This window comes from Ambystoma mexicanum, chromosome 14, assembly GCF_040938575.1.
Source record: "Ambystoma mexicanum isolate Mex_15411 chromosome 14, UKY_AmexF1_1, whole genome shotgun sequence".
Classification (NCBI taxonomy): Eukaryota; Metazoa; Chordata; class Amphibia; order Caudata; family Ambystomatidae; genus Ambystoma; species Ambystoma mexicanum.
In genome coordinates this window covers 225076917-225101237 of record NC_090940.1, presented here as the reverse complement: position 1 = coordinate 225101237, position 24321 = coordinate 225076917, and the positions used below count along the sequence as shown (strand labels likewise).

Here is a 24321-nt window from a genome sequence, read left to right as displayed (position 1 = left end):
TGTATGCATTGGGTGTATGTTGCATACGTTTTACTCTCTTGCAGAGGAGAAAACTGATTTTTACTCTTGAAATTGCATTTACTCTCTAATTTGAAAAATCATTTGTAAAATACTCCCACCTCAAAATCTTATCTGGAGCACTGGGGACACCCCCCAATATGCAAAGATGGCTACAGGATGTAGCATACTGCCACGGCGTCGAGGTGAGCTTCATTAAACCTTTGCCCCTGTACGCCAGGCCACCTGACATTTGGGGTCCCCTACATTAATTATCTATCATCGTCACCGCACTGCTACTGTGCAGACTCCTGCAGTGTCACACCACTGTTCCACAACGACTGCATATGAACTATGCAACACATGCATGCCAGCCCAAGAATCCAAAACACTCTGGTGGGGTGTGGAGGGAGGGGGGTGTAAGATGTGGGGCAGGGGACCGGGACAACACAGCACAGTTTTGTTTCCTTTTTCTTGTAATGTACATGTTTGTTTAAAAGACCAAAAATAAAGTTAAAAAAAAACCTTCTCAACATTTGGCCACTCCAATCTCCACACTTGGGCTCAGCAAACTAGACTATTGCTCGGCCCTGCTTCCCTTCTACTCATTCCTCCCACTGAAGTTCTCTACTTCGCTACCCGTACTCTACAACTTAACCAGATACTATGCCACATCTACCGACCGACCAACCAACCAACACCATGCTGGATGGCTCTTTATGCACAACCACGTAGCCTTGCTCCACAGTACCTCGCTGACTGTATCTCCGTCTACTCGCCAACCTGTTCCGTCAGCTCCTCCTCTGCACTCAACCACACTGTTCCGCGCCCGCTCCATAATTTAAGCCAGAAAAACTGTGGATTTCTTCAAAGTTCCTCTTAAACTTCACCTACTAGCCAAAGAGGAAGTAGAGCTACCTCCCCACCTGCCCTACAGACACCACTACGCTATCCAGTGGTGCATTAATGTAATTTTGTATGTTTGTTTTAAGCACTGAACCGTAAGGTTAATGTTAGCTTTGTTAAATCACCCGTTTTTGTTTTGTCCTTGGTCTATGTACCACTTTGTTCACACCCTCATAAACTGGCTCAGCACTTGCTCTCTCTCATCTTTGTACAGCCACTCTCTTTGGGAATGGACATCCTTATCCTTCAAATAAACATAAATACAAAAAAAAGCAGAAGAGAAGTCCGTGTGGATGTCCTAGAAAGTAGCCAGTTATATGGCTCCAGTTTCGCAAGCTTCTACTCCTTTGGTAGTGTGAGCAAAACAAATAGTGATAAAGCGGAAAGGGAGGGGGGGGGAATAAGTCCAAGGAAAGCCCGAATCCCTAACTGCTCAAAAACGGAGTCCAGGAACCGGTGTGTTATGTCTACAAACAGGAAGAAATGAAGGACAGCTCTCCCCTCCTCCATGTGATACCCAGTCACGTGGTGTGAGAAATCAATTGCGTCTCATCCACTCTTCGCCAGCTGAGGAAAGGCTCCCTTTGAGTGCTCCCGATATTTTCTCCTTTGAATCTGAGAATCTACTTTGCCATACACCATGAATGGTAACAAAAACCACAAAGAGAACTCATGTTGCTACTTGAAAGGTTGTCCCAGGAAGGAGAAAGAACTACAGCTAGAGCAAATCAATGGGTAATAATAAATAAGGGGAAGACCCTTAAAATGTTCATACCCAATGCAGTAAGATATACAGCAGCAGACACCACACATGGTATTATACAATATGATGCAGTATTTCTTTGGGACAGAAGCCTGCAGCTATGCCAACCTCTCGAGTGGACTTACCTGGAACACGGGCACCACTTCAGAAACTCCATTGGGCTCCACAGGATCTCTCAGAAGGATGCACAGGTAGTAAATCACCTTTTGCTGAAGAAAACAAATCTGAAAATCAGTACTACACATGGTGCAAGGCTACTGTACATTGTCTAGCATGTTTGCAGCTAGAAAGGCCTCAATATAATCAGGAAAGGGGTGTCAGAAAGGCAAGCAGCACAGACAACCCCTTGACACAACCAGGCCATCCACAGAATGCACATACAATCATATTAAACAGACTACAATTTTCCACTGTAAACCCAGCAGCGTTTAAAACAAGCTGTTTCAGTTCCAGATAGTACTCATTTGGTCACAAGAAGCTCTCCTAACCCTGCTCCTGGGGGTGAAGGAAGGCATTGTAGAATGCACAGGACTCTCTACTTATAATGTCACACAATTACAGTTAATATAGATGGATTCTCTAAAAGAGAATATTTAAATTATGGCTATTACAATTTGACTTCACAGAAATGAAAAATTTTAACCTGACTAACTTTGCATTTTTTGCTTTATGGTTACGCCTTCTGATTTTTTCAGAAACCGGTTCCTTCTCTCCATGGCACACCATGGACTTGCTCACATCATACAACAACCTAACTTATGTCATCAATACACACGCCTTAATAAACAAATATTGACAAAGCCAATTGTTTTAGCTTTTTGAATAGCCATTTGACAGACATTGACCCTTTGTCAGATATTGCATACATCGCTGGCCATACTTTCAACATGTCAACAGTTGGAAATTCGTGGTGATGCCACCTTTCAGACAAAACGTAAAACAGTCTAGCAAATACCATGTAGATGGCTTCATTGATAACAATGTCTTTCACTTTGCTGATTTCAATGAAGGTGGTGCTCTCCTTGCCCGAGGCATAGAAGGATGTCATCTGTATTCCAAGTGAGCCGATCACCAAGAGAGTCTCCTGATCAATTTTCACGAAGTGCAGATAGAAAAGTAGCCCAAGCAGCGTGATAAATATTGCCGATGAGAGCACCATGTTGTTCTGGAATAATAAAGAAAAATAAACCAGTTAACAAAAAAAACAAAAAAGAATGGCCAGGAAGCTGTCCAGCTGCATTTCTGAGAGAGCCAATTACATGAAAATATGAAAATATTGTGAAACAAACTTTCTGAATACTTTTTATACAAATTACTCGACAATTGTACCAAGATGACATTCCTCAAGATTAACGTAATTTATTCTCGGTCAGAGCATGTTTTAATAGTTTTGTTGCATGAACATCTAATCGCCTGCTTGACAAGCAGGCAAAATAATAACACTTTTGCGATAATAGCACAAAAATTACATAAAAATTAGGAGGAAGGATGTGCCGGCGCAGAGCAAAAACCTACTCATAGTAGGTTGTGATGGAATGGAAAGCTGCCCAGAGGAATTACCAGCGGTTATAATAATTAAAACTTTCCATCAGTCACATTTTGATCGTTTCATTGAGTCACCTGAAGTGTAACAGCTATGCACTGACGTGAGCCCCAAGCTACGCATCACAGATAATGTCCTACGATGTCAAAATGTCTGGGTTGAGCCGGTTCCATGCAAAAAGGATATATTTTAGCTGTCTGGGCTGGACGGCTCTGCAAAGCATACAGGGCCAATGAAATGGGAAGTTGTCTAGAGGCAATCTAAGAAGATGTGATTGATTTAAAGCTTCCTATGCATCACTTTCTGGTTTAAGCAATTCATTGATTTAAAGCTTCCTATCCATCACTTAAGCAATTCATTAATTTCACCAACAAAAATATAAATTTCCTGTAATGATAATTATACTCACCAGGGTGTAAAAGCTTTGCGAAAGGCATTTTAAAAAGTGTGCCACAATCAGACCAACTAATTAATATTACCACCAACCCCAACAGCTTGGCTTTAAGGTTCCCCCACTCTACCGGAACAAGAACCTTAGAGTATACGAATATGTGGGTGCTGCCAAGTCAAGTGGAAACATGGGCAATTCATACCAATAGAAGATCAGTCATTTCTAGGGATTGATGCCTTTCTTGCCTTATTGATATTGATATTTTATTTCTATCGTGCTCATACACAAGTGTTTCAGAGCGTGAGAAATGCTCTCCATCAATCCGTGCTCAACAGCATGGTATCCCGAGAAAGGAGTAACAGGGACAGAGGTTATAGCCAAACAACTCACCAGGAATCCAGGGGTCTCCGATATCCCGGACAGGGTAAAACGTGGACTCAACTGAAGGGCTTGCCGAGAGCTGAACTCTTCAGGGGCAGACACGTGTGGGACAAAAAGTGAATACAAATAAATAAACTCCAGAAAAATTTGCCAAATTAAAAATGTAATTAATGGCCACCACCCCAGCCACATCACGTTAGCAAAGCATTCTTAATATTTATTTTTCAGCGGACAATGATATATTAAAGATTTGGATTTGCCTGTGCTTGCTTCCTGTAAGTTTGACCATGCGCAGATAGCCTTGCCGAAAAAGTGCTGTTCAGCAGGAATCAAGAGTCAAGATTGTTTTTGCACAAATGATGGCTCAGACTGCTCATAAAAGGAGCAGAAGTTGTCATTGTGGGACGGGTGCCTATGTTCCTCGTTGGGAATCGCAGGAATTAATATGATGCAGCAACCTTTAGTGAACACTGTAAAAGGACTATGGGCTGTATGGGCAGGATGCATCAGTCGGAAGGCTGAGTGACGCGTGATGCTTTGAATGTTCTTTGGTTTCCAAGCAGGCAAGTGACTAGTGACCTATAAAGAGGAGGCATACTGAGGGTGGGTCAAGTTAGAGGGAGTAGTACCTAGTAGACTTAGGAAGTTGTTTTCTTGCCTTGCAAGTCAATGAATAAAGCAGTCTCGTTTTGTCATCACCCAAAATTGATGAGTCAGTTTGGTTTCTCCAACACAGGGCAGGAGCGTCAGCCTCAGCAGGGAAAGCATTTACCACAACAGACCCATCAACATAACGAGAGAAGGCCATGTGGTGTTGTGTCCCTTTAAGGACAAGGAGCCCCTGTGAAGGGCTCGTGCTCATGTCAGTGACCAGATCAATAGAAAGGATGAGGGGATCCCGCTCATCAGTCCAGATCAACTGACTCCTGTCTGCTGTGTCGTTCTTTGCAGTGCGATGCTGGTGCTGCATAGCGGGTAGAGAGCCTGCCCTGCAGGGCCCTCCAACAGGACAGTACCCCCGTTGGGCAACGCTGTCCCAAATATTCCCAACGTCTAGCACAGCCCCCGGCTGGGCAACCCTGCAGCTGTGTGCCGGTGTCCCTGCCGGGCAACTCAGACTATGGTGGCCCAAGTGCTTCCAGGCCATGGTCCAGTCGTGTGACCACAACTGGTGTAAATCCGTGTGTCCACGGATGACATGGTGATCCCTCCAACTAAGATGTCAGCTGGGTTCCCCCAGCCAGTCCTTGGGCTGGCCCGCATGACCGTGATCCAGCGAGTAACTGTTCGGGCCAATGTGTGTGCTGGGTGCCCCCAGCATTGGTCCGCATGCCCAGAGGCCTGGACACAACAGGCCACTGGCTGCATCAGAAAGGGAAGGAGGGGTAGGGTTGCGAGGAATTCGGCAAGCTCAGTATGCAGTGGATAAACATCAACTGTAGCCGGTCAAGTGGCACAGCGAGTAGAGCACTCGCTTTGACATCCGTGCAGAGCCTGCTAACACAGGTTTGAATACCGGCGGGGCCAAACTCAGCCTTTCATCCTTCCGAGGTCGATAAATGAGCACCACACACCGTGGGTAATAAGCAGCGCTCAGATACCCGAGGGTTCGTAGCGCTATATAAATGCTGAATTATAAATTATCAAGTCAGGCAGCTGCAGCTAACCTTTAACGTTGGTTCCAATCCTTGGAAAATGTTTCACTTTGTCAGGACCACTAGAAACAGTAAAACAATATAAAGTATTTGGAAATACCCTAAATTGAATGGTGGATGACACAGACCCAGTGGCCATCTTTTTTCACTTGGACCGCTCCAAGCATTGCGACAAAGGCAGAAGCGACCAAATCAAATCAAACCCATCATACTCCGTGACTCTTAGGCTTCAATGACCCCTTGGACTCCAAGTCCACCCTTTATGAGATCATTCTCATCCAATCTGTCATGATTCCTACCCATTCCAAAGGTCGCGTTCTTGACTGGATCCTGAATCTGAACACTAGCATCTCAATCACAGCTATTGACCCCTCTTCTCCCCCTTCCCTGGATGGATCACTCCCTTGTCCTATTCAGTATCCTACATAACTCTCCACTGCTGCCTGCAAAGACATCAACCGTCTCCACATAATCCCCCAACACACTTGCAAACTGACCAAGGAACAGCTAGAGGCCACTATCTCTACCTTCCTTTCCTCCCTCTCTGAATGTTACAACCACCAAGGCATCGTCACCTCTTACAACTCATACACATACTTGACCGACAGGCACCACTGAAAACCACATTTCCTAAAAATTCCACCAACAACAAATGCTTCTCTGAATATCTACTTACCCTTCGCAAACAATAACGTGCCCTTGATCACCACTGGAGAAAAGAAAAAAAAAACAACAACAGCACTCAAAGATGCTTAGACCTCCTCCGCTAATACCTATAAAGCTGCTATAATCTCAACCAAATCTAACATCTAAAACACCAGGATCTCTAAAGCTAGCTCCAACTCCAGAGAACTGTTCAAAATTCTCAAAGAACTCAAATCCCCGGCTCCCCACACCCTTAGCTTTCCCAAAGACAAAGCTTGGTGTACAGTTATCTGAATCGGCCCTCGCTGACAAAACCTGTAAACTAAGAAAGAGACAAAACCACTCTAAAGAAGACCCTGCAGGCCGATAAAGATCCCCCTCTGCCCCACCAACCAGGAGCCACGCCATCCTCTTCACTCCAGTCACCTCCTCTGGCATCCAAAATATAACCTTTCACCTCAAACCTTCGAATTGCAAAGGTGACACTTACCCTGCTTATATCGTTAAGCTCAGTGTGGACCAACTCTCATGGATCATCTCCAAATTCATAAATGCCTCTTTTGCCTCCAGCTCTATCCCGACATCTATCAAAGCAGCTTGGGTCAAACCACTACTCAACCCCCCCACCCTCCTCGCACTTAGAATGTGGATCCTCATCCCCTTCAATTCCTTGGCACTTGCCCTCCTCTTGAACACTTGCCTAGTCCCCGTTACCCTCCCCCCTTCTCCTCCACCCCCACCCAATTACACTCTCTCCTCTCTACACTGCATTTCCCTTCCCACCCTAGCACTTTGCATTCACGCATTCTGGCACTTCCCCCACCCCTCTCCCTCGCACTTCTTGTTACTGCACTTGCACGATCTGAATGTCACAAGGCCTACTAGGACCATTATTGTTATCTTTCTCCCTTGTCTCCCCCACCTTGTTTTGTCTTGTGGCACCTTGAAACACCATTTGTTGTACGAGCACCTTTACAAATATCCAATAAAATAAAATAGATTAGATGTCAACCTAGAATATGTCAGGTCGACAACTGCTATAATTCCTGAGTAAATTGCAAATAATTGTCATTTGGACATGTAACCTTGTGCCGAAATGGGACAGAGTTTGTCAAATGCAACATGATGAGAGGAACCCATAAATATATATATGGTTAGATTTCGGTGTAAAATAAAGGTTGCCATGTAGGACTTTTCCAGTGCAAAAATTGACATGGGTAAAATATAAAACCCAGTGGGTGTGTAGAGTAGGTCCCAGATATGGCCTGCACTCCAGCCACCCATTTTGAAATACCAGGAAGATACTCAACGAGATATGTGACGTATGAAGAACAAATAAACCAACAGAGAGCAGCATTAGGGCTCTGCCCAGTGCCCATCAGAAGAGTAATGCCTGTTGAAGTGCCAATAACCAGACAACCATGGGCAGTACAGTACCCATTGAGACAACCGTACCAACAGCTGACACGAAATGAAGACTACTTACAAACTGTCCCCAAAGAGACCCAAAGGGCCTTAATTGAAGGCGAATGGTGATGACACAAGGGCCCGGACAGACATTCAGAAGAACAAAATGACAATCGAAAGATGACACGCAAAGACAAAATGTAAGGGATAGTGATGTAATGGACTTAAAAGGGAAACAATGTTGAAATATAAAGAAACATAACCATAAGCAGGAGGGAAAATATGCAACTGGCTAATGCCTGTAAATAGGCTTAGAACGCAAGAAGCTAAGGAAACAGTACTGCTAGCTATGCTTAGTAGAAGAATAGAACGGCAAGCGCCAACTATATAATCTACCTCAATAAAGCACATTATATAAGTGCAAAGCCACTCTATACAAAAACAGAATTAAGCCCAGGAGGATAGTGGTCAAATAGGCCAGGATTCGTATACCAGCACAAAGCCAGACGAAAGAGCGGAATCGAAACTTAGCAAGAATAGCTCATGCCTGGGAATTTGAGGTCACCCACGGAAGGGAGGAGAGCGGCAACTTCGGAGAACCGAAACTCAAGAGCATAGCAGCCAGCCCTGTGAAGGTCCAGATAAGGAGGCCCAGGCAGGTGGCAAGGCTGAAAGGAGAATCAAATACGCAAATAGAAAGAAAATGAAGCAGCTTCACAGTGTACCGACACGTGACCAGCCAAGCGCTGAGAGGTACCAATGTCTGATGTCACCCAAAACCAGAGGGTGCCATAACTTTTCCTGATAAGAAGATACAGTTTCGAGGCCATCCTTTGCCAACTAATTGACACATAGCCCTAAATTACTGATTGATGGAAGGGAGGCAGGGTGAATTTTGGGGCATAATGCATCTGGGTGACCATTCTGCATGCTGCTAATTAAAGTGGAGATTTATGCCTAGGGGTGTAACACCCAATCACAATGGACCAAATAATCTAGGGTCCTATAGCTAGTAGAACCAATGAGACGTTGTACTTATTGTGACATCTAGCATGGGTGACGTAGAGGGATGGGCTTAGACGCCCACCCGATAAGAGTTATCCAATCCTCACACTCCGTTACCATATACAGATATAGTACCTATACTTAAGTTATCTTCTTAACCAATAGAATTGCATGACAAACTTTTGAGTATTACACGTCAATGATGACGAGAACTTGCTATAACTATTGCTGTCTGAATAAAGAATTTGGGAGTTGAAGCGAGACAGGCGATCGCATCACTGATGATTTCCTAATGTTTCCCCGTTTTTTGTACTTGTCATTAAACGGACTTCCCTTTGCCAAACCATTGAGTTTTTCCTTCTTGATTGGTGTTGGAGTAAGAGAATCCCGCACCCCATCCACCTCATGGTGCAGCTCTCTCGAGGGTGAGCTCTGATCCCATGGGCCCGTCAGAGGACGCTCCTCCCTCTTGTACAGGTGGATTCAGTTTCCTAACTCCAGGAGCCTATCCCCAGACAGAGGCTGGGGCGGAGAGGACCATAGGGGATCCAAACAAAGTTCTGGGTCAAAAAGATAGCACCTGCCAATGTTAATATTTTTGAGGTGTAGTTTTGAGGTTAAAAAGGTGTCGCACAATGGAAAGGGGGGCTGCCTAAAATCATCTGGGTGAATACCGAAAGAGGGTTGCAGAATTCAACCTTGCCTGGAAGACTGCCTCAAACTACCTGGGGTGGAATTGCTGATGAGTGCTGAAGGAAACCACGGAAACAGAGACAGATGCTGGGATCTTTAGAAAGAGCCGAATAGAGGAATGAATGCTGGTGGCTATACATGACTGATGTGCCGGACCAGATTCCTGCTTTCCCCAAGAGAGGGTCTGGAAATGCTGATGTCTTTCCTGAGCGCCAGCCCCAGAGACATTCTATGTAGGTAATGTGTCTAACTGAACCACGTGTGGGGATTTGTGTGATTGAATACCACCCCTAAATTAATGGGTGGGGGTATTGAAGTAGACCCGTAGTATTTAATACAAATAATAATTCAATTAATTCACCTATAGCTAAATAACACAGGGTGGTTTTGTTGAAGTTCTAAATTAACAAATCTGCTCCCAGTGTGAATAAGAAATATGGTCATTTAAAGTGAGTGGTTATTCCCAATTACCTTCCAAACCCCAAATCTCCCTCAAGGGAAGGGGTGTCCATGTCTATAATCGAAATTCCCAATTGTTCACCATTCCTCAGACTTGACCTTAAAGCAGAGGGGTGATAAATGTACACTGAATGTTAAGGTTTTTTGTTTTGTTGCTGGGGCAGAGGTGTCTTGCTAAATTAAATAAAGTGAAGTCCCTAATTGAAAGGCTCAGTCTCTCCATGGAGTGAGACAGTGACTGCTGAGAAAGATATTCTATGTGGCATAGGGGCAAAGGAAGAAAAGTTCTATGTGATAAATGTGTTGTTGTTTCAAAGTCTGTTGCACTGTCACATTGCTAGTTTTTGCTACTTTTGACATGCACGCAGAGAGAGGATGAAGAGCGCTGCATATGGTACATTGTTTTACATGTAGAAAAGTGTTGCATTTTATTAAATTCCCTATACCATAGAGTTTCAAGGTGCTACATGTTAAGTGAACCTCAGACGACGTGTTTTGACTGTACCTGTTGTGGGGTTAAAAACTGATCTGTATCCCGAACCAACTAATGTTTCCCATTTGTGTATAAGAAAAAGAAAAGAAAAAAAATGTGGGCCACGGAGTGAGGTGGCTTGTTCAATATTAATTTTCCTATTCTTTAATAAATATATATTCTTTCTGTACAACAGCCTGGTTCTTGGCTTATCTGTGGCACAGGGGGAGGGATCGACGTTGCTCGATTTGAGTCAGACAGGGGTAGCGTGAATCACATCATGGGAATGTTGATGTGGCGCTTTTGATTGCGGAGGGAAAGTATTTCCTGTATCGATGGTTGCTGCATAAATATCCCCAACAGATACCATGATGTTACCGAGTCAGGATAGGGAAACGGGAGGGGAAAAAGAGAGAACATTTAATTCATGGTCCAGGTAGTGTCCTTCTGGAAATAGTTTCCTAGATCTGTGAGTGAAGACACGACTCTTCCCTAAATAGTGTGCAGTGGCCGTAGAACCTTGGTCCAGTTCTCAGATAGCTCAGTCAGAGCCAACAACCACATGTGGTATACATGCGTTTTATAAAACATATACATCATAGCATTATGGGGTGAAAGCCCCCAAGCACAGGAATGCATAAGGGTTGTGTGAAAACAAGCAGAAAAGGGAGTTCATGTTTTACACAAACTCTTCAAAATACCATCCAAAGTTTGCTGATAGGCTAACATGGATCCCAAGAAGATCCCAAGAAATTATTAATTTATGTCACAATTTAGGCCATGGTGAAAAGATTGAAACTTGGGCAAATCAGAGCATTTTAGTGGTTTATATGAGAGTTCCTTGGAGGCATTCTAGATGGAGTGGGCTATTGAGGGTCACATTATGCCACGTTCTGTCCTTCCCTTTTTCCATCTGGGACAAGAAAGTTCCCAGTATATAGGAGGGAACATCCATAGTAATGCCACTAGGGCATTTGGTATTGAGAGTGCTTGTGCGGACGCTGTTTGCCATTTTGTTAAGACAGAAATTGCCTTCCTGGACATCCCTCGAACAAACCTCACCCTTTCTTGCAGGAAGGACACAAGAGGCTCAGTGGCAAATGGTGGATCACACATGACGCGTTATTCACAGAGCTCTATAAAAGAGTGCAGCTGATTATAGTCCTCTGGCTTGAGGGCCTGGTCAATTGCTTGGATGAGAATCTACTTGTGTCTAATTCCCCCTGTGGAAATTGTGTTTCATAGGGCATTAACCTCTTTTGAAATAACTTGCACTTTTGCTTCGCCAGGATTATGTCACTACCTTTTAATATTGTATGCCACTACCTTTTAATATTGTTAGCAACCTACACATCTCCTTGTGCTCATTCGCTTTGCCAGAGTACACCATGATATTATCACGGAATAGCACCACAACCAAGACCTTTGGCCTTACCTTTTGGAAGGCCGATGAGGCCGAGGCCGAAGCCAAACCAAAGGCCGTGCAGCAAAATTGCTACATGACATTAAAGGTGACAGTGGTGGTGTATTCCCTCGATTCCTAGTGCAGCAGTATTTGATGGTAGCCATGGAGAAGGCTATATACACGAGCCCCTTCCAACCTGACTCAGCAGCTCTGATATGTTATGTTTGTATCTGCATCCAATTGGACATTGATAGCAACTTGGTGCTTCCATCCCAGGAGGCATGCCATGCAAAATGTACTCCATGCTGTATACGTTCTTAACCATGGGAGTGTGTACCCCATCTCTCTGCCCTTGTATCCAGAGTATCAGCCCGAGCTGGTCTGTTGAGATCCCCAACGATATAATTGAATGCCGAATCATACAGGTCCTTTTCAATGATGTGTATGGTGACACCTTATCAAAGATTAAGACTTGCACACCTGTGATGTGACGTCTGAAGTGGTGAAGAGTATTCAGTAATGGAAGTTTACAGTCATAACCATACCTCCATCCGAAGCGGCCCTTGTTCCTGTGCTAAAGACTTGGTTCCTATTTTGGTCCAGTCGATTGCCTTACATACCCTGGTGAAATGTCCATGCTTGCAAAATGCATGGCACATATAGCAGTAGCTGGACAGTTCCTTGCACTCTACATATAATCTAGAAAACCACATCTGAAGCACTCTGCCTTTCTTCCTAGCTGGGCACCTTAGGTATAGTCCATGCACAGACATCTCCTTCCATCACTTAGTGGCAACTGAGCAGGACACTTCTTCAGCCCACAGGCAGTTTTGCTTCATAAACTTAGTTAAGTCAATTACTTGGTGCAGAAAGAGGTTCATACATGCAGTGCCTTTCCTGGTTGTGTTGGTTATATAGACGGACCATGACCTGGAAGCACATCACCTTGGTAAGGAAGTGGGCAAAAGTCACAGGTCCTGGACACGGCATAGGGTGGGGAACATACTGTTTAAATGGTTCGGCCTCCAGCGGGTAAAAGTGTAAGATATATGTCCTGCTCTTGAACCACATTGATGTTTAGGGTGAAGTATTTTTCTAAGCAAGCCATAGCCCCAAACACATTTAAATCTTCATCCAGCCCTACCAAGACTGGGGGTAGTCTCTCGAATAGCCACTGCCCCTCTGATTCTAGGCTGTGAAGTTGCACAGAGCGCTTCCCAGAGTCCACAAAGTCCATGGCATCTGCTGCATCCAAATACATGAGCAATTCCTGCTTCCAAGGCAGTGGAGGTTCCCATGCAGTTTGTAGAAATGTTAGTGGATGGTCTGTGTGATGCAAAGTGAGATGCGAGACGGGTACAGATGATGTTGTTGAAGAGGAAGCTCTTTAACAGGAACTGTGCAGAGCTCTGGTATTGACTTGAGTGGGGCGCTGCTTCTCCAGTGGTCTTGACACCTTTACCAAATTCTGGTTCAAGTCAGTCACCACCGCTCACCATGTGGGTCCCTATGAACCGAAACAAGGTACCTTTCTGTCGGGAATTACCCAGCTGAGAAGAGAGCAGTGTAAAATCACCCAAGGCCAAGGCAAAGTCATTATGTATGAAAGGGCTACAAACTAGGGCTTCTGCAGTACTACGGTTGTATTCAGCTTTAATATTATACTGACTGTTTCCTTACATCAGGTATATTTACTTCTCCATAGGCTTGTTCAGTAACAATTCCAATATTTAATTCATACAACTTGAGTGTGTCACTTGTACCAAATCTGTACACTTCCACTTTTTGAATGGTGCTAGAGGTAGTAGTTGGGATTGCTGTGCTATTAACCTCCCGTGCAATATTTTTGGGGTATTATCTTGATTTCAAATATGGAGCTGTATAGAGCGTTCCTACGAGGCAAATCAACCATATCGTTTTGTGAACTATTAGAGGAAAATGTAAAGAAACATGGGCACATTGTGTGCTTTTAAATCGTGTTTTAATTTATTGTCAACACACGGACTTCAGATATACACTTTTAGTTTGTGTCCATATCATAAATCATACTCATAACTATATCTAGTTACATAGAATCTTAGAATGTGTCTGACACTGTTGGGCAAGATTGGATGTAGTAAGTCTGTGGGAGACTAGACCAGCCTTGTGCACTTGGCAATAGGTAACCCAACCTGTGGTATAGGCCTGTACTACACAAGTTGGTAGAGTGACTGAGCAGCCAGGCTTATCTCAAGAGGGGTCAATGTGAGCTCTAGGGTTGTAACAGAGATACACAGTGACAAGTGTTCAAATAACACTTATACTCAAGGTTTCTTGATTAAAATGATTTAATAATGTAAGTGTCAGTTTTAAAATAAGCCTTCTTTAGAAGGGAGCAATATGCAGCACTTAAATACACTTCAAAAAAACACTCCTTCAATTCAGTTACGTAAGTAGAAGCCCTTTTGGGATGGCACACAGACCCTTCCTACACCCTCAGGTGACTTCAATATTTAGGACACTGTGGACATTAATATATCACTTTTTCACACTTTTTTTCTTTTTAAACTTTTATTTAAATTGCACAGTAGTAACAGTAAGCATCAACAAAATGGTTCACACTAATACAGGTAGCTCATAATATACCTATCTCAGAAATCATACAGTAGGCTCCCATTGTGCTTCTTCACTGCTGGCAGTGTCAGTTCTATCAATTAGGTACTGGCGGAAGCCTCCCCATATGTCTTTTGGTCTATTGGTATTGGGGAGTAGGCCGGAGTATATCTCCTCCTAATCATTCGCCCATGCAATGTCCTGTAACCAGTCCTCCAGCGTGGGGGGCTTCCCCCCCATCAGGATGGCACGCTTGGCCAGTAGGAGTCCCATATTCACAAGTTTACGCTGCAGAGATTCATTTTGCACGTACAGCCCAATATACACACAGTTTGATCCCACATTACAGACTACCCCACCATAGCATCCAACGCTTCACAAATCTTGGACCAGTATTCAGTGAGTTTCACGCAGGACCGCAGCATAGGTATCAGGTCCGCACCTAGGGCAGTTCCCTGTGTATGTCGGATACATTCTCATCAACCGTGCGGGGAGGGTGGGGGGGGAGGGGGAGAGGGTGTACTCTGGTCATTATTTTAAAAAGAATTAATCTGAACCTAGAGTTGCACGAGACACGTTTCGTTAAATGGCATAGTCTAGACCAGTGTGCATCCGAGAGCCCGCCCTCCAGGTTCCTCTCCCACTCCCCCTTAATGTCTGGGAGGTGTACCTGTCTTGCTTCAATCACTTATTTTATAGAGCCCCGAGATGGTTTTCTTCGTGGACCCCACAGAGGTTATATAGCTGAGGCAGGGGTGTGGTTTCGGTACATGTGGAAACCCGTCCCATGCCGCCCGATTCTGAGGTATTGCAGTTTCCGGAGCGGGGTGTCCACAACCTGTATTTTGACCTTGTCCTAAGTTCTAATATACCCTCCCAGTATAGATCGCCAAAGGTGAATGACAACCGCTTCCTTCCACTGTGTGGAGTGTGCAGCTTCCGGCGTGGGGGTTAAATATGGGGCGTCCCAGATCGGCATGAAGGGCCTGTACAGCACTGTGCCCTGGGATTGTTCCGTTAGTTTCACCCACATCTGCTGCATAGCTAGTGTCGGGTTCAAGTGGTCCCTGTTACCCCATGTCCCAGATACCCGTTACCCCATGTCCCAGATGCTATCCCATGCAACAGAGAGGCCCAAGGTTTCCCCCGCGTTTCTAATTCAGTGCAACAGGTATATGGTGCCCTTTCAGTCCAGTGCATAGCGTATTTACACTTAAAAGGTAATACTGAAGTTGTAGCAAAAAGGAAAAGGTTAGGGAAGGAAACAATGGTTAACAAGTTTCTCAAACAGGTAAGCACTTTTGAATACCCCAATGCAATATAGATGACCCCTTTCCCAGCTATACAAGTAAGGTATGTATGACTTTTTGTTTGAGGGATAGTTAAACACAAAGTCAGAGGGTAAGAAGAGTCTTCATGAGCCAGGACAGCCAATGTCAATTTCTTGGAGATAAGCCAAAGTATTGCACAATGTTAAAGAGAGTTTTGTTGCAAAAGAAATCACTGTTGGGCCACAAGCTGTGAGGCTTGTTAAGAGCAAAGCTGCAAGCCAGGGCAGCCAATGCAAGTCTAAAGTGAGAGCAAGCAGACTGCACACAACATGAGGTAAGTACCCCTAGTTACACAGTACCTTGAGTGAGAATAAAAAGGTTCCAGCTTGGTTCTGTTCCTGTTGTAGTCCGGCAGATCCGGTTGTTCCTGGGTCTCAGTCGTGGGGACAAGAGGGAGGACATCTGGGGACTCTTGCACTACAGTTTGAAGGTCGGCGGCAGCAATGGGCACACTTCAAATCAGCGGCACTTCGCAGTTTCAGCTACTCGCAAATAGCACCATTGCGGTTCTTGGACACCTTGTGGACATTCCTTGCTTTTGGGGTCCAGCACAGTGTTGAGGTGGCTCAGGCTTGGTTAGGCCTGCTTCGAGTGAGTCTGGAAGATCTTCCTGGAGCTCGTGTCTGGCTTAAAGGCAATGCACTGGATTCTGGTGGTCCTGTCCACTGGCACTCGCTGCCTGCAGCAGCAATGGAAGTACAGCCAGCAGAGAGAGGGGTTCCAATCGAGTTCGTCTTGGGATCGATAGGTCCCACCAACCCAAGGGGAGAAGTCAGGGCTTCATCAGGAAAACCAATGGTGCAGGAGGTGCAGCAAGCTTCTCTTCCAGTTTCTTTCTTCGGTTCCTTCGTCCAGTGGTCGACTCTGCATTCCTTGCAAAAGACCTCGCCTTTCATGCAATTGTCTCCCATTCATTTGCAGCCTAGCTGTCACTCACACAGCATGGTGGCTGTCCTTCAGGGACAGCCAGCCAGCCAGCCACCCGATCACCTTTGGGTGTATTCCTGTAACAAAGGAGACTAAGCACAGGGAGTTTCGGGAACATCCCTTGCTTCTTGCCCTGCCAGACACGCTGGAGCCAGCGGCAGACTTCACCAGTGAATCGCGCCAATGACAAAATGAACAAAGGTACCAAACCTGGTTTGCACGCAGAGTAAATCTCAAGAAGGACCTTTCCAACAAGAAATGGCGAAAAAAGAAGACCGGGGCCATTTTGACAAAATGGGCAGCCAAGGGTGCAATACTGCAGCTGCGGGTTCAGCCTGTGGTAGAAACACACAATGGTAGGAAAAAGTAAACCACTGCCACCAGCCATTAATTGTAGAAAGGGCAGCATAAAATTGTTACATGAGAAGGTAGACAAAGGGGATGCTAAGTAACCCCTGCAGCACTCTATGTAAGATAATGTGTGCTGGGTCTACAAAGAGAAAAAGGTATGTAAAGTCAATTTCACTTTACTGCTCTTGGAAACAGTAGTCTATCCAAGAGAAGGTATTTAAACCTCTGAGAAATCCAAAGGGCTTCTCTGTGACACTGCACTGAGGGTGCTTGCTGTGTGTCACAATACAAAAGTTGTGTGGAGTTTGTCAGAGTCCAAAACCAAAAGAAACAGTGTTCAAATCAAAGAAAAATACACGAGATAGCGAGAAAAAGGTCTTGCTCAATCCAGGATAAAAATGAAAAGTCCAGCAAAAGAGCTGGGGTCTCTAAATTACAAGGGAATTAACCCTAACAGACACCTCTAGCCGAAGGATAGATTCTAGCCTGGATTACATTTGTATAGCTAAACAGTAGGCCAACACATTATTCACAAAGTATCTATTTCTTCAGGTGCATTTTTGCCTCATGTTTACAATGTGTAACTTTTTTCCATGTTCCTGCGGCCCCATGGTTCAACACCAATATGTGCCCCTTTCAGGATTTCCTTCCTAATCCCAGGTTTTGTTAATAATAAAGTACTGTTTTAGTGAGCTTGTTTGTTGCTAGCAGTTCTGTGCAGTCTTGATTTATTTGCCAATTTAAATATAACACTGTTTTACTCACTTAAGTGCCAGTAATTGACTGTCTTGAAGAAATTGCAAACATACTTTTGATGAGTACTTTTGTTCAGTTCGATATTCTTCTCTTTTGCAAAAATTGTAATTTTGGTCAATGTGCATTAAAATACACTGTGTATTTGCTACACATTTTACCCCAAAAAGTGCACTCCAGTCCTACTCGGATAGTTCTTGGCAAAAAGTAATGAAAAGCGATTTGTGATTGTTGGCAACTTTTCTTTTTATTGGTGCTGTGGCCAATTTTGTGTACCAATCCATGTGCCAAAGAGGAGTATCCCTAGAACCGGGGAGACAAACTGGAGCCAATGCCCTACCGTGGGAGCGAGTGATGTGAATTACAATCACCCAGTGCTACAGACAGCATGCAGGGGTGATGTAGGGGTATACCTGCAGTAGGAACCAGAAATTACGGGATGGCCTGTGTGACTGATCCGGTGAACTAGGAGCGAGAAACTCGTCACCATCTGTATTGTTCTAAAGTGGCAAAAACCACCAGAGATGTTTTTCATGTAACAAATATCTTCAGGAACACATGATATTAAATCTCTCCCTGTTGTGTGCCCAGGACCAACTGACAACCTGGGAACTCAGTCGAGATAACATTCCAAAACACACAGAACAAAGTAGCCGCATCATAACTCAGACAGCAGCAGGATGCAACAGTAGAATCCTCTGGGGAGATAATGCCATTGAGGGGAAGAAGATACAGTACTATAGTGTGAAACAATGGATCCTCATTGGATGTAGTGCCCTTGAAAAGGATGCCAGAGATCCTCCGATGAGGGTAGAGTACTAATGGGCGAGGCATACAACACTTGTAGAGGTAGTCTCACCATGGCCGTACCGTACCATAAGGGTGAAAAGAGGCTTGAACAAAGAGGGTAAGGTCCACAGGGGATAGAAGGTATCCTCAGGCAGTCAAACACGTCAAAATAAGGAATTTTAAAAAGGGGGATATGTTCCTGCCCTAATGTGGACATCCGTGTGCCTATTAGCCAAACCTAGAAACATTTCCTGAAGGATGCATGGCCCTATAAAAGTGAGCACATGTGGCCATAGCTACTCATGCTCCTCCCAAATAATTATTTTGAAGGCCGTCAGTCTCCCACTGAGACTATTTCCAATAGCTCCTTTTCTCTCTATTGGGGACCGAGTTGATAATAAGGTGGATGGGGCACTAGAAAAGAACTCTTCCGCTGGTAACCTGTCTCTTCGTGCCTCCAGCTGTGTCTCTTAAATGATCTAGGCTCTCCTGGAAGACTTCAGTGAGCCATTTGTCAAAATGGAACAGGGTGGAGAATGCTACTCCCTTGTAGCGGGGATGCGACGACAACCTGTTTTTCTCCGACATGGCCTCTGATGGGGTCAGGGCAGCAGCTCTAACCATGCCATTGTTACTTCTATCCACACCAAGCGCAACATTCATGTACAGGACTGGCAGACAGGAGGTTGGTCCTTCATCTTCCCTTCCATGTGGCTGTGCTTTTCAGAGAAGCACTCAGGCACTCTTCAACAAAAGTGGAACCATCAGTCTACTAAGTCAAGACCTTCTTGTCCAAGCTCTCAGCAAAGCCATGCAGCAGGGTGTAAGGATGCCCACACCATAAGGAGTACCCTAGAAATCCCTCCAACAGTAGCAGGGCTATAACCCCTCTCCCGAGGCGACTACTTCTGACTGGGATGCCGCCTCTCGGGAAGACCGAGGTGGCATGATGGAAGGGTCAGCTACAGCAGTTTCTGCATCAATGACGCCTCTCCACTTATGATCGCTGGGTCCTAGACATTATCCAGAGAGGTTATACCATAAACACTGACATAATTCCACTCAGCATGGGAACAAGAGTTACACCAAGGCCACGTGAACCACGGAAGAGGAGGTCCCTTAGCAGGAGTCCAAAATCTCATCAGAATAAAGGCCATCTGCCCAGTACCTTCCAATAGAGTAGGGAAGGGTTGTACTCCACCGTCTTATTGGTCCCAAAGGCGCCATTGGATGAACAATCAACATCAAGGGGATGAATCATTAGGTCTCTGTGATTAGGTTAAAAAAAAAAAAAGGAGACAATTGGGAGAATCATTTCCCTCGCGAGACCCGGGGAGTGGCTCGCATCTCTGTACTTGATGGACGCTTACTTAGCTGCACATTTCCAGCCATCTCTCCTGCCACAGGATTCTGTAGTTCATCATCAGGGAACAGCCTTTCTAGTTTACTGTCCTCCAATTCTGGTTCAGATTACCCCAAAGAGTTTTCACAAAGGTTCTGGCTGCAAAACAGGGTTGCTGGCCCTCATGTAAGCCCCTCCAGAGCAGTGAGGGTTCAAAGGACATCGCCAGGGCAGCATAGTTTATCATTCACCGGAGGAAGATGGGCTTTCACTGGCTGGCTCTGCTCGCCTCTTTGACAGACCAATATGCAGCGAGGAACCTATTGGCTCTGGATGCTTCCCACACCAGTGAGGTGGAGAATTTGCTGGTGGACTCTCTCAGCAGGGTGTTCCCTTTCTCCATGAACCCATCGCTCTCCTCACTAGCTTTCATGTTGATCACACCTACATTTGAAATCTCGGGTCTGGTTTTGTTTGCATCAGCAGCAAACTCTCTGTTTTGTTAAGGATCTGGGAGCTTTGGGACAGATCACTGTCAGTCCAGTGGCAGGACATGTTGATATACTCCTTCGCTCCCATTATCCTCCCGCCCAGGGTTTTGTGTTTCTTCAAGGATTCCAGGTCCTAGATCCTTCCAGTGGCTTCTTTTTTGACTAGGCAGTCCTGGTTCCACATGCTGCTGCAGCTGGCAACTGCCCCTCTTCTGCTGTCCACGTCTCCAGTTCCGCCAACGAGGGGCTGGCAGCACAGTCTTTGAGAGGTTAGGTCTGCAGAGTCAGGGACTACAGGGCTTCTCTTTCTCTCAGTCCAGAGATCCAGAAAGCCATCCACTATGCATTACTCTTGTCAATGACACGCCTTTGTAATTTGGTGTGGTAGGAATGACCTCCTTCCTCTGGGCTGTGGCTCTACAGCAATTCAATAGCTCCTCCAAGAAGGTTTTAGTTTCAGAAAGGCTCACTCTTAACTTCGGGCCCAGTGGTCAGCCATCAGGGCCTTCAAGAAACCATGGGAGTAGGATAATCCAGTTATATGTGATTTTACTGACAGGCATTACAGAGTGGTAAATGTCATTGCCGCCCAAATACCAACTATAACTCCACCCCAACCTCATTTGAACCCATTTTAACCCCATATCCCACTATCCTTTATATATTTATTTCATGTTTTCGGTATTATGGTCCTCAGTGAAATGTACCACTATAACGTGTTTGGTAATTTGGCTGGGTATATATTATCAGAGAGATGACGCCATTCTAGACTTTTGTACAGGTTTGCTAATTCTCGTCCTAGAGTCATGTCACTCACCCGTCGCTTGGATTTTCCCTTGGTCCTGTGAGCTTTTCAGACCCCCCACTTCGTACCTCTTTCTAGGGTAGATTTGAAGATTCTTACCTGAAAACCCCATGTCTAGTTCCATCACTACTGCCATGAACATCAAAGTGTTGGGCACCCTTCTGTGCTCTCCTCCCTACATGGTGGTCTCTCCTAAAGCCACGACATCTAAGTGTGATCCTTCTTACTAGCCTACTGTGGTCTCCACTTTTCACTTATCCCAGGAGATAATTATCTCCACTGTCCGCTTATCCCAGGGATAATTATCCCTGCGATCCCCCGAAAATGTCACTTGGACACCCTGAGTATCCGTTCCGCCCTCCTCACTTGTCTGTAGAGCACTTGTGGCGAAAAGAAGACACAAAGCTTCGTCTATTTGCCTAAGTCAGTGGATCAAAGAAACCGCCTCCCTTGGTTATTTTCTGTCGGATTTAAGTCATGCTGGGGTTGTGGTGCTACGATGACTCAAGGGATGGCCAATTCCTGGGCTATGTTAAAAGGGGCCTCAATGACAGATCTTCAGTGGCAGCCAGTTTGGCTTTGCCCAATACGTTCACACAACACACTACCACCTTCATCGCCTTGTGCAAAAGGGTCAACATTTTGCAACTGCAGTTCTTCCAGTAGCATTTCCTGGAGTTTCTCATTGCTTTGCTAGATAGCATAAAAGTCAGTGGGTGTGCAGCAAGAATGGGTTTGTTGCTTCTTGTAACAGTGGGCCGACCAAGAGCCTTTGGTGTACTTCAAAGGTATGGACTCGGGCGAGGAAGACTGTACCTCAGGGTCATGTATGGATCATTTACAAGTAATTTTCATTACACCTAATCCGACTCTTCCTCGTCACAGTTCAGACACCCACCAGTCCCTCTCGGGGACTGCGTTTGACCCAACTCATTGGGTACTAAGCAGAAGGTACTCTAGTGAGGCACCCTCCGTTATCCCCCTCGGGTGGGATCCATTGGTAATGGTCTTAGTGGAAGGCCAATGCCCTTCAAAAGCATGGACTGTGAAGAGGAGGACTAAATGTGATGAAGACTACCGGTAAGAAAACTGAGCTTTCTATGTGGCTGGTGGTGATTAAAAAAACAAACGTAGACAGTGGCAATCAAAATCGGATATATACTAGCGTGCAAAAGTATGTGACCGCGATTAAGTGCCCTAGCCCAAGATTGAAAAATAAATTCCCAAGGTCAGGGGCAGACCTGAAGCATTCAACAGGCAAGAAAGAATAATTCCGAAGAGTGGGTAAAAAGTCAGACCCGGAAAGGAGGGGTGGGGCTAGAGAACGCCAGGACGCACCTCTCTCATACCTCAGAAATGACGAAGAGCCCATACGCCAGCACCCAGATCCCGCAGGTGCAGACAGTGATGCCCAACAGCGACACCTTGGGGCAGCTGATGCTAAACTCCCGACAGTATCCACTGAAAGAGCGCCGTTGTAGGGTGATCTCATCCCCGCACAAGTCCGAAAAGCGCTTCTCCTCCATCAGGCCGGTGGAGGCAGGGCCACTGGGATCCTCGGAGCCCATAGCCGTGACCGTGCTTACTTTAATAACAAACAAAACAGTATAATAAGTGACTACCAGGCTAACGGCTAGTTCCCAATAGAGGAACGGACCTAGCAAGCGTCAGCGCGTGATTTACATGTCGCGTTCCATGTCTCTCTAGCTGGGACTTATTACGTTTTGCGTAGCCTACTAGTGGCTGCGAGTCAACACATGCGCACTGGACTTCCTCTGAGATCGAGAGAGATTCAGCCAGTTTCCTGAAAATGGTCCAGGTGGATTTCGGATAATCACGGTATAGTACTGTCAATGTATCCTATAGCCATGGGCTGTGTGTATGGGGCTTTGCAACTTGGAGACCGAATGGGATTGACCAAGGAAGGTTAGCGATGTATCCAGGAATCAAATTTAGGGGGGCACAGAGGGAGCAACAGACAAAAGTAGGGGGGGGGGTGCGCCTATAAAAGGGCAATGTGTATGCTTTTTTCCAAATTGATGTGGGCAAAGTAGTCTAAAGTGGTCAGTGGGAGGTAAAAATCGTGCATTTATGCAGCAAGCAATTTTGTTTTATATATCTTATAATTGTTCTTTTATAACAGGCTTAATACCAACGAGTGGGTTCTAAGCGTGGAATCAGCATTCAAGCCTGTGTTGCGCTGCGTTGTCTTGCTTCCAAGACACATATCGATATTGAAAATATATATCGGTATATCTCCAAAACTCAATATATCGCCCAGCACACACACACAGCACCAGTTAAGTTTGCTCCTCGTATTCGGGCCTTCATGGGCAATTTGTTCAAATGTTGCCTGTTGTCATTGGCTGGTAAAGGACACGTGACATTTTATGCACTTTGAAATGGTACTGTGTCCCGATCGCTTCTGCTATAGGTGGCCTTTCACAAGCGTGCCATTAATCCCCATGGTTCGCCATGTCTTTTTGTGCATCTTGCATCTGGCTGCGGGTGCTTTTCTGGAAGGTCTGTGCAGAGCGCAATTGGGGCTGTGGGTTCCTTTCTCAGCAGTGTCTTTGTGTGGACATTTTATTGTGCAAATGTAGCCAGAGCACTGAGAATATCCAGAGAGGGCATGTGAACTAGAAGTGCACAATGTGTATCAGTGTGCGCGCTATAACAGTGGTCCACCAGCGACAAGATATGATCCTTTGAAGCAGTGTCTTCTGCAGAGATGGAGCCACTTTCATGTCTCAAGGGCAGTGTGTCCATTTCAGGCCAGAAGAAAGAAAACGGGCTGAGCAAAAAGCCTGTACATGCAAATGTGACAGCTGGGGAAAGAAGGACAGCAGATTAGATCACCGAGCCGCCTGTTTCCCTCAGGAAAGCTGGGGGCTCTGCTGGGAAACCCTTGTCAGGGAGAGCTATCCACCAAGATCCCAATTTGATTTTCAACAATCAGCGGCTGGGCCGGCCAAACTGTTGAAATTCAAATTGGGGTCTTTTTTCACGGTTCCCTCAGGCAGGGCAGGGCTTGACTTTTCACCTAGCTGCGCATGCGCGCTCTGGACCCTGACAGCTGACCCTCACCCATGTGCCGCTGTCCTGTGTGCACCTTTATGGTGCGTTGTTCACTGCATTTGCCGTGCTTGTAACTGGCCCCGGCGGCAGCATTGCAGCCCTGTCTATTACATCCCTTTGTGTGCGCTGTGTGGGCGGCA

General features: G+C 45.5%; 1 protein-coding gene across 1 annotated transcript in view; it reads right to left on the bottom strand.

Annotated features, from left to right (window-relative positions):
* The window catches only part of PIGH (phosphatidylinositol glycan anchor biosynthesis class H), a 137780-nt gene extending 114963 nt beyond the window's left edge, over positions 1 to 22817 (bottom strand). Inside the window, exons 1-3 of the mRNA XM_069638988.1 lie at positions 22453 to 22817; positions 2622 to 2831; positions 1792 to 1875 (exon numbers count right to left, since the gene is read on the bottom strand). Coding sequence (XP_069495089.1) covers positions 1792 to 1875; positions 2622 to 2831; positions 22453 to 22671 — 513 coding nt within the window. The 5' untranslated portion in view covers positions 22672 to 22817. The remainder of the gene's footprint in view (positions 1 to 1791; positions 1876 to 2621; positions 2832 to 22452) is intronic.
* Positions 22818 to 24321: the final 1504 nt, after the last annotated feature.